This window comes from Eurypyga helias, unplaced genomic scaffold (genome assembly GCF_000690775.1).
Source record: "Eurypyga helias isolate BGI_N326 unplaced genomic scaffold, ASM69077v1 scaffold1570, whole genome shotgun sequence".
NCBI classification, from domain to species: domain Eukaryota; kingdom Metazoa; phylum Chordata; class Aves; order Eurypygiformes; family Eurypygidae; genus Eurypyga; species Eurypyga helias.
Window position 1 is genome coordinate 1,126 of NW_010224841.1, and position 10,087 is coordinate 11,212.

General features: G+C 52.5%; 1 protein-coding gene across 1 annotated transcript in view; it reads right to left on the minus strand.

Moving 5' to 3' along the window:
* Positions 1-441: 441 nt before the first annotated feature.
* Positions 442-10,087, minus strand: part of LOC104506074 (collagen alpha-1(XXIII) chain-like) — a gene marked incomplete at its 5' end in the record, with an annotated part of 46,290 nt that continues 36,644 nt past the window's right edge. Inside the window, 15 exon segments of the mRNA XM_010146888.1 lie at positions 442-579; positions 581-766; positions 1,402-1,455; positions 1,937-1,963; positions 2,225-2,278; positions 2,369-2,440; positions 2,878-2,904; positions 3,748-3,789; positions 4,514-4,585; positions 4,928-5,017; positions 5,432-5,476; positions 6,278-6,331; positions 7,855-7,932; positions 8,415-8,459; positions 9,761-9,823. Of these exon segments, the coding sequence (XP_010145190.1) occupies positions 442-579; positions 581-766; positions 1,402-1,455; positions 1,937-1,963; positions 2,225-2,278; positions 2,369-2,440; positions 2,878-2,904; positions 3,748-3,789; positions 4,514-4,585; positions 4,928-5,017; positions 5,432-5,476; positions 6,278-6,331; positions 7,855-7,932; positions 8,415-8,459; positions 9,761-9,823 (1,047 nt within the window).

Below are 10,087 nucleotides of genomic sequence, written 5' to 3' on the forward strand. Positions count from 1 at the left end.
TCTGGGCCTTACCAGAGGAATGAGAGGTTCTGGAGGTGGACTCCAGAGATCCCCCTTCCTCAGGCTTTAAAACCTCAGAGGTTTCCTGGTGAGCCTCACAGTGGGTCAGAGAAGGGACAGATCCAAGCTGCCAGCTCTGGCAGAGGAACACGGGGAGGTCTCCTCTCAGCAGCCCGAGGAGCCCCAGCCCACACCTCACTTCTGTTCACCAGTACCAGAACGCGATCGACTCCGACCCCCTTCCCCGCCCAGCAGCGCTGGAGCCGGGCTCGTCCCCTGCTCCCTTTGCGGAGACGAAGGGATGGAGCCGACCTTGTTTTCGGTTGCACTCAGAAGCCAGGCCAGCAGCTTCACCAGGGCACGCTATCTCCCAAAGAGCGTTACTGAAGCCCATTGTTCCTGACTACAATAAGGTGGTCTTTACACAAAGATTCTTTATTTTTACTGCCGTGGCTTGCTCCCATCTGGCCAGAGAGGGGGCCTTACAGCGAGCAGTGAACTTCCAGCAGTGCAGATAAAACAAACCATTAAGAAAAGTGAGAAAACAATAACCATCTGCTCTGATTTACTGCGAAATAAAAGAACTACCAAATCCTCCCTCCCTCTCCCTGGCCGCGAAGCTGCATCTCTTTTTCAGTCCCGGCAACGCGTGCTTAGGATGAGCGAAATGCAAACGTACCACGGGACAGGGCTGATCCAGTCCAGGAGGGCCTGGCTCCCCCTTCTGCCCTTTGGCTCCTTTTCTGCCTGGTATTCCTCGCTCACCCTGTCGACACAACAGGAAAATATCAGGAACGGGAGGGGTGACACCTCAGCTTTAACCTGCACAGCACTTGCCACATCTCACGCTTCACCCAGAGTAGGGACATTTCCACTAGTGTCACCTCAGCCGAGTAACTAAGTCACTGAACATCCACCGTTAAAGCGGGGTGGGGGTTTTTTAAGAGAGAATTTTATAACAGAATGACTAAATGACCAGTTTCTGCGAGAAACCAGGCCGGGGTCTGGCAGTAAGTGGGAGCACCAGCTTCCAGCCACTGCCCTGCGCTCAGCTGGTCTCCCCTTCATGTAAGGATCCCTGTCTCAAAACCTCTGACTTGGATCCATTTTCAAGGTCTATAAACCCAACCCAGCAGCTCTTCACAACCCGGAGCCGTCAGGCATCTCCGTTTCCCCGCAGCGGTTGTGCACAGGCAGGGGGCACAGGCTTGCAGAAAGCACTTCCAGGCAGGTAGGAATTAACCATGTCCTGCCCTGCACTGGGACCCTGCGGATCCGTGTGCCACAGACAAGGCCTGAGAGCAGCACCCTGCGAAACGCGGCCAGGCTGGAGAGGGATCCAGCACCCAGGCAAGCAGCGCTGCTTGCCCACGAGCGTCTCCACAGCCACAGCCCACTCACCTTCTCGCCTCTTTCGCTTCTCTCTCCTTTCTCTCCTCTGAGACCTGGGAAACCCTATCATGACAATTTTTAGGGGGGGAAGGGTTTGTAAGTTTAGTGTGGGAAAATCCCGACATCTCAGTTCAACATAAGCAGTCTCCAGCAACAGCCCACCCTCCCATGGTGAATACGACATTTTCTTCCTGTTGACTTGCTAAGTCAGCAGTTTTTTGGAAAAGCTAGGGCTTTACCACACCCCAGTACCATTATTGGAGATTTTTGTGCCACTGAATCCAACACAAATGCTCTCCATTGGAAAGGGAAAGCCCCGTGGCATCTAGAGCTGAGGAGCTGGGTCTGTGCAGTGGAAGGAGCCCGGCAACTGGCCTGGATTCGGCCCCTTCCTACAGGCAGGGTTCCGCGGGCACCGCGCTCTGCGGGACAGCAGCCCATGCTCCGTTAGCTGCTGCTTTTTCCGACAGTCTCAAGCAGTTTGATGGCCTTTACACGCACGTTCGTGTCTCTACATACCACAGCTGACTTTTTCCATACTCACATCCAGTCCTGGCTCCCCTGGCTTTCCCTGCAGTTGTAAAAACACAAGTTATGATACGCCGTAGTGAGTTTGGTGCTGGAGGCAAACTTACACCCGTGTAGTGACGCACTGTGGTGGTGACAGCACAGGCTTGCCCAACAGCCCCTGGGATTCGGGGGAGCGCCTCCCGTGCATCAGCACAGCCCGGGGCTACAGTTCAGGCTGGGCCCACCACCCTGATAATGGGGATGTTACCCGCCCCTGTTTACACCGCAAACGTCACCTCACCTTCCCCACACCGATGATTACCTTCTCTCCTTTGGTACCAGGTAAACCGATGAGCCCTGGGGCACCGGGAAGGCCCTTAAGGTAAGAAGAAACAAGGCATTGGGATAGTTGCTGTAGGGCAGGTTTCTATCGACAGCCAGAAATGAGATAGGGAAAACAACTCACAGCCGGTCCAGTGTCGCCGTGGTCACCCTTCTCGCCACTGTCACCTTTTTCTCCCTTTGCACCATCCAAGCCCTGCAAAAATGAACTGGCATCAACCAGGGACAACTGGCAGCTCTGCCCAGGACAGCCACCCTGGACATCTGCCACCTCCTCCCACACCTCTGGGATGCTCGGACCCACGCTGCCGTTACGGCTTTCCTCTTGACCAGGTCACATCGGAAATAGTTGAACCTAAAAGTTTAAAGCCTGTGGGTTTGGAAACCCTGACTCGCATGTGCCACCAGCCCTCAGGGCTCCGTGCTGAAGGAGGATTTAAGATCGTAAATGTGTTTGGAAGGAAAACCGGGTTGTTTTCCAAAACGCCAACTGCTGAACAGCACAACCAAGGGATGTGTTGTCACAAAGAGTGACAACAAAATCAGTCCCTGGAGCTGACAGGCCTTTGTGAGCCTGTAAATAACGCACTGGTAGCCTGGAAACAGTGGGTGACATTTAATTTATTGACTTACTTTAGGCCCCTGGATTCCTGGAGGACCCTGTGGGAAAGACAATGGTGCATTTGAAAAAACAGAATTTAAAAGCAAACGCCAAAGTTTGCTTCTCAAATAATTTCTTGCTCAAATTATGAGCTGACAATGGCCAAATACTTCTTTTCAAGACAGGTGGCAGTTTATTTGGTTTTCCGACGTCAAATCAGGGGGAAGACGAACGGAAAAGGACCACTTTGCGTAACAGGCAACAATAAAGCTCTGTCACACGAGCTTTGGGGAGCGAGCGCTACAAGAGCTTTGCTGAAGCCAGTAACAGCAAGTTCTGGAGGGCAGCACCCTGCCACCACAGCTCCCTGAGCCCCGGCAGGGCTGGGGACACCTCCCGGGTGATAAACGCCACCTAAAAGGCGCCTGGTTTTGAAGCGCAGTCCCTCAAGGTGCATCTGGGACGCAGCAGAGACACCCTGACCTTCCCGATGCCCTCGAGAGCTCCTCAGCCGTTTGGAGCATCGTAGGTACCAAACACCTTAGGTGTCTGCATCCAAAATGCTCAAAAATCACCACTGCCTGCATCGTCTTACACGGCAGCTGATGGCAAAATCTTACTGTCCTGGACAAATCCCATCCCACCAGGTTTTAACTTTTTCCCCCACTCCTGGGAGCAACTCGGGTATTTGCAAAATGTGCCACAAACTGTTCTGAACCAGGTGCTTCCGTCTCTCCAAGGACAGCACCCAATGCTGTAGCTCTTCCCTGATTTTTTTTTCCCCAGATTCACAGCAGCCCGCAGCAATTAAAGTGAGCAAAGCGCCCTCGTCCTGAGCTAATCACACACAGTAACGAATCTGCAGCCCTGCTTGCTGCGTGAGCTGCTTTCCAGAGTCCTACCATAGGGCCAGGCAGTCCAGGGGGTCCAGGCTCAGGGATAATCTGCAGAGGGGAATTAAATGGCACGTTAGTGAGGCTGGGCACAGAGAGAAGACAGGTCAGGAAACCTCAGAGGGCCTGGAATAATGATTTAATGTCCTCTGAGTTAACGGCTTTAATCAAAATATCAGCTAATTAAAGAGTTGTGTGTAGGATTTATTAATAAATGAATCTCAATAAGCACAGGAGTCAAGCTGGGCTCTGAAATGAGAGGCGAGACCCATGCTACTCAGTGTATTTGCCAGTCACAAAACTGATGTACTGGAAAATGACACGATTTTCCACACAGACTGGAGAAAACCAGCCTTTTTGATTAAAAAGAACCCCAGAAAAAATGAGATCCCTCATGTCATCAATGAAAACCTATCAAATGACACCACGTTTGCCTTTTAAGCAGAAAGCGTGAGTAAGGGGGAAAACAATAAAAGATGCAGAAATCCTATAAAACGGCAAGAGGCCCAGTATGTTTTTAGACCAACACGAGTGTAACAGCAGCGTCCCACATCTCAGCCATCGGTGCAAAATCTAAAGTAACTCTGCCAGGCTGCGTGCGGTTCTTTCCCGACGAACAGACCCCATTCGGGTGCATCTGAAAATTCTTGCAGAACGCGGGGTTCGCTCCCCTTTGCTGCGCCGGTGGATTCGGAGCCGGCAGCTCCAGCCCGCACCCCCCCGCCCTTCAGCTGAGCCCACGTCACGGACAGGCTTTACGTTGCCACGATCTTACGTGATTGTTCTGCAAACACGGTGAGCCGGTGTCCCCTTTTTCTCCTTTGTCTCCTTTTGGCCCTTCTGCTCCCTGCAAGATAAAAACGTAACACTGATGTGGAGCCTCTTCCAGGCAAAAACAAGAGAAAAATACATTTGTCTTGCCCTAAACTCCAGCCTTGGCTGAAGCAAAGATCATCCCCAGGGGACTTGGGGAAAAGATCTTCTCCTCGCTACCAGCTCACCCTCTGAACAAGCCACTGCCGTCAGTGCTGGCACAGAAAACGCAGAGCTGCCGCTTCCCCCAGCCCGTAACGCAGCGTAGCCAGGCCGTCGCTTAGGCCAGCAAAGCCGGCCGCGTCCCGAGCGCCCGCAGAAGCCGGCGCGTTAACGGGCAAGCAGCTGACGTACAGGGACAGAAAGAGGCACGTACCGGTGGCCCCGACAAGCCCATTTCTCCCGTCTCTCCTTTCTGTCCTGCGATCCCCACGCTGCCCTGGTCACCCTTCGCTCCTTTAGGACCCTGCAATTTCACAGAAAACAACTTGGTTAGAGGAAAACTGCGAACCTCCCCCCCCCAGCCATTTCTGCTGTTTCTCTTCCGTATCACGGCACAAGCTCACAAAACCACATTTTAACCTTAAAACTCACGCACCCCAATTCTGCAGGCGCAGCAGAACTGGGCTGGCCCGTAGCAGGGGTCGCAGCCTTTTGGGGTTGGGAAGGTTTGTGACAAAATTTGAGACAGTGTCTAGCAAACCACTCCTAAAAGGAGCCGCTTTAACTCGGCCATGAGCAGCTTAACGTTACGGGGCAGAGCTTGCCCCTGGCAGGCCGAGACTGGCTTTTCACAGCAACAGCTCTCACGGACACGGGTAAACTCCTTTTTAGCTCGGCTCCTGCAAGGTCTCGCTCCCGCCAGCCGTGCCCCGCGCACCTTTTCACCATCCAGTCCAGGTGGACCCGGCAAGCCCAGCTCTCCCTGCAGTGACACAAAGAAAGGGGAGCCCGCGGTAAATTAAATCAGGAAATAATCTTGGGGAAGCGTTTTACAAGGAAATGAGATATTCATGTGTATCAACTGCTGTGGTTGTGGGTTTGGCGTTGCCAGGCTCGGGAGCAGCAGCAAGGGCGTTTCAGTGATGTGCCGGCATCTCTGGCTCATCCGAATTTGGGCAGCAGGGAGACCTTGAGAGGTACTGAAATCCTGCCCCATCCTGTTCTTCCGAGACACACTTTTCCGTAGGTTAAATTCTTCTCTTGCAGGAACTGCAGCTGAGTGTAGGTAACTGCCTATTGCCGGTGCAACGGGAGGACAGAGCAGTCCCACTCGGACGTGGTGCTGGGACAGCAAGTGACACACGGGGGGTGGGAGGGGGTCGTGGGTGGCTCGGCAGAGTTTTTGGGATCACCAGCCCCTCCTTACAACTGCTTCTCCCATTCACTTCTGCCTCTCGCTGTGTGTGATACAGAAATCTTGCTTGGAGGGGTCAGGATTTCACCTGTCAGATGGGGGATTGGTAGTGGATATGTTTCTGGGACAGTATACTCTAGAAGAGGCTGGAGACCAGAAACAGGCTAACAAACCTTTAGCTTTTGTGTGAAAATCTCCTTTTCTAGCACAAGGAAGTGTTAAACAGCATTTCCTTTACCCCACGTAGCCTCAAGCCCCACCGCCAGCGTCGCCTGCCTTCTTTTGGCCTGGGAGACGCTACGCGGAGAGCTGCCAACGACCGCGTCGCGCTCGAGGAAACACCGTCTGCACAGCAGCGCTCGGGCTCACCTTGGGACCTGGAGCACCTTGGGGGCCCGGTGGCCCTGGGGGACCCGGCGATCCCTGAAACACAGCAAACAAACTGGGCACCAGCATGACCGATCCGAATACGGCACACTGTCCTCGTGCTGCCGGGTGTGAGCGGAGAGCGGGTCCCAACCACGATCCCAACGGACCCTCGTGTGACCAGGGTCGCCCAAACACCACAATGACACAAACGACCCTCGGGCACAGGGGATGGTTCATGCGAAAGACGACACAACCAGAGCGAGCTGGGTGCATGGGTGCAGCAGTAGGTGTGTTAGGAGGCAAAATGCCTCTAGCCGGAGCTGTGGCCCCAGATCTGGTGGCCTCTTTTTGCATTCTGCTCCCTCCAGCCTGGGGAGAAGCATCCTGCTACACACACAGCAGCCACCAGCCAGGGTGGTGCAATTAAAGAGGGGAAACGAAGGAGTGTGTGTGAGCACAAACAGCAGGGAAACCTGGCACACTTAAACACTCTCCTCGCCCCGGGCACTGCTGGGTGCGGAGACCACCTTGAGGTGAACAGGTACATTACAACTCGCAAATGATCTCAAACAGCAAAACTCATGGTCTCGCTCAGCTGAAAACCAGCACAGTCCCACATCCCCAGGTATCTTTTTCCAGGACTGCATACACAAGCTCTGTTACGCTTAATCACGCTGGAAGCCGTGTAAAGCCCCCTCTTGCCAAAGCTCTGTCCATGAGACAGGTCAGTGCACAAACATTGAAAAACAGCTCATTAGCAGGAAAATGGCAAAGTTAGCGAGGTTCGATGACGTGCCCCTCTGCAGTCACCGCATGCAGCACACAGGAGAGGGTCTGGGCCCAGCAGATGAGGTCTCCAGGCGTTTGATGGAGCCTCTCCACAACCACCACATCCCACAGCTCCACACACGAAGCTGCATGCCGTGCAGACATCTGGCACAAGCGTAATTACCATCACTTTGTGTATCCCTGCAGCCTGTTATAAAACAATTAGGGTGGTTCTCAGATGTGTCTGTAATTAAGTATTTATTCTATTTGGCTTCTTTCCTTTTAACGAAAGCAGCAGGGCGATGCTCGGCCGGACAGGTTAGGGCTTGGGCACCGTTTCCCTTCCTCTCACATCCCAACCACTGCTTGTGGAGCAAACCGCTCCAGAGGACGCACAGCGAGAAGTGTGGCTCCATGCCCTGCCATGGGGATAACACCCCGCAGCCAGCAGCACCAAAGCTGTAATTGGGCTGATCACGCTCATTGCATCAGCCATTTGTGTCACGGGCTGCATCACATTGCTTGTACCTGCAGAATGTTAACTCGCATCCCACAGCCAGATTCCACGAGCCTGGTACCCAGCCTGGGTTCCCAGCCGTGACTTTTGCCATTGTTTTTGCAGGTACATCCTAAATATCCTCATGGGCAATAAGATCTTCCCACCCGCCCAGCTCTGTGCAGAGACAGAGGTCTCGGGAAGGAGTAGGACAGGACAGACATGGTGCCACGTCACCGTGGCAGAGCTCAGGAGGTTTATGGCCCTTCCCCGTTAACCCGCAGAACAGGCACGGCCTGGCCGCAGGGCTTACCTTGAGCGCGTCCAGGATTCGGCCGTCGTAGTCGATCACTACGGTGTCACCCTGCTCCCCTTTCAGGCCGGGGGGACCCTGCAATCGGGGATGAATCCTATTTAGTTTTTGCAGTGCCTGAGAAGCGGGTGGTATGGAAGCAAAAACCTGACACTCTGGGGATTATCGCCTTCCAAACCCCACGGATTTAATCCATTCCTAGTCTGACAGCTGTAACTCATCCAAGCAAACCTCAAAAAGGCATAAATGTGTGTAACTGAGGAGCCCATAGATATCCTCACTTGATTACCCCCATTCACAGCTTCCCTCTTGCAAAAAAGGCCACAGGATGGTCACACTGATAAGAAAATGGGACCTGGCTGCATCTGCCAGCACCATCTCCCACGGCAGGGCTCGGTACCTACACAACGATTAGCTTAGACACGCAGCACCTCCGTTTGCTAGGCCTGAACTGATGCCGAAGCGATTCAACCACATTCTAAGCAGAAAGAGGTGGCGGGGAACAGCTCAGCTCACCGCAAATACGCGGCTCCAAGCTGAAAAACCCTAAGGATCCATACCCGGGGTCCGATGGAGCCGACTCCTCCCTTCTCACCAGGTTCACCCTGAAAAATCAAAAATCACATTTTTGGTTCAGTGGGATCAAGGAAAATATAGGATATTTATTTTTAAAACATTGCAACTACATGAGATGCCAAGATATGTTTTAAACTAAGAAAAGCTACGGCAGTGCCAAGGAACGGCTTCTCCTAGTAACAAAGTAGATTTGACTTCGGAGCAGATACATTTTGCAAAAAATTCACCCTGGCGCAAGCTAGTTGACAGTAAGAAAACGTCTCAGCGCAGAGGGGGCAGAGCAGCCCGCTCGGGGCTGTAATGGCGATGTGCCGTGCCGCTCTCCAGCTCCGCGGCCTGCCCAGAGCGTGCCAAGCTCCGGCTCTTTGTGATGGTTTCACACGGCTCTCGCTTTGCTTTAGGCTGAATTTTGAGTGTGGAGAGTTTCAGCTGACACGTTTAAACCGTTTTCGAAGGCGAGTTTAAGGAAAAGGGCTCTGCCAAATTTTTCATTTTATTTTTTTCCACCTTTCTTGGAAACGTTGGCAAGTTTTGGAAAGCTGTAGCACTCCCACAGCAGTGACCTGAAATTCAGTTTAGGATTAAAAAAAAGAATGTACCTTTTGCCATATCCCTGAAAATCCATTCGCTGGCCAAATTAAATCCCTCCAAAAAGCAAGAAGTTGTATCAACGCAAAGACTCTCCACAGGAAAACTCAATTTAGCAGATCCCAGGGGGAACAAACCAGTGCTGCTGGCTGCGGTTTACAAAAAAAAAAAATGGCTAAGGGTCACCTGAACCCACATTTCTTCATCAGAGAGTTTCCTGCCCAACAAGGAGCCACGGCTGTCCGATACAGAAAACACGACTGGATACAGATCCGACTAAATAAAAAGCAGCTGAGTGGGGAACCAATGGCCCACGAACGCCGTCCGGGTCCATCATCGCCACTTAACTCGTCAAGGCCCCGTACTGCCTGTCTCAGTGTGACCAGGGTCGGTGGAGAAGGACAGCACCGAAGTGCTCCGGGCTTGGAAGCAACACCGCATCAATACACCGGATCAACGTGTGATCAGAAGTTTAACTCTCTCGGGGGAAAAAAAGAGGCAATTCAATAAAAAACATGCAAGGGGATGATTTTGAAAACTCTCATAATGATCTCTGCTTGAATCCAGCTTTCATTAAATCACCAGGAAAAGGTAAAATACTTTGTAACATCCCCCTGCTTTGTTTCAGTTTGGGCATTTTATGAGTCTTTGGAAGGCAAAAGGCCTAAAACACCCACTCAGCTGAAACCCTCTGCCTCAACAGCGCCATGCCCAGCCTCCCAGCTAACACACTTTTATTTACCTTGGGTCCTGGCAAGCCATCCGTGCCGTTCTCTCCCTTGGGACCTGCGCTTCCTTTTTCTCCCTGAAAACAAGGCGACTTAGACAAATGCTATATGGCTAGGATGGAGAGATTTCTTCAGGTTAGAATTTTCTCGCTCTGTCTTTACTGTTACGAACACGAGTGAGCAAAGCTCTGCTTTTAGCCTGAAACACATTGCCTAGGCGCCAAAGGGGAATTTTCATGATAAAACAAAGCTTTCAGGCTTAACAGTTTGGCTGCGGTTGGTATGTTCAGCTGCAAAGTTGGCCCCAAACCCACAATGGCTGCCGGAGGCTCCCCCCGACG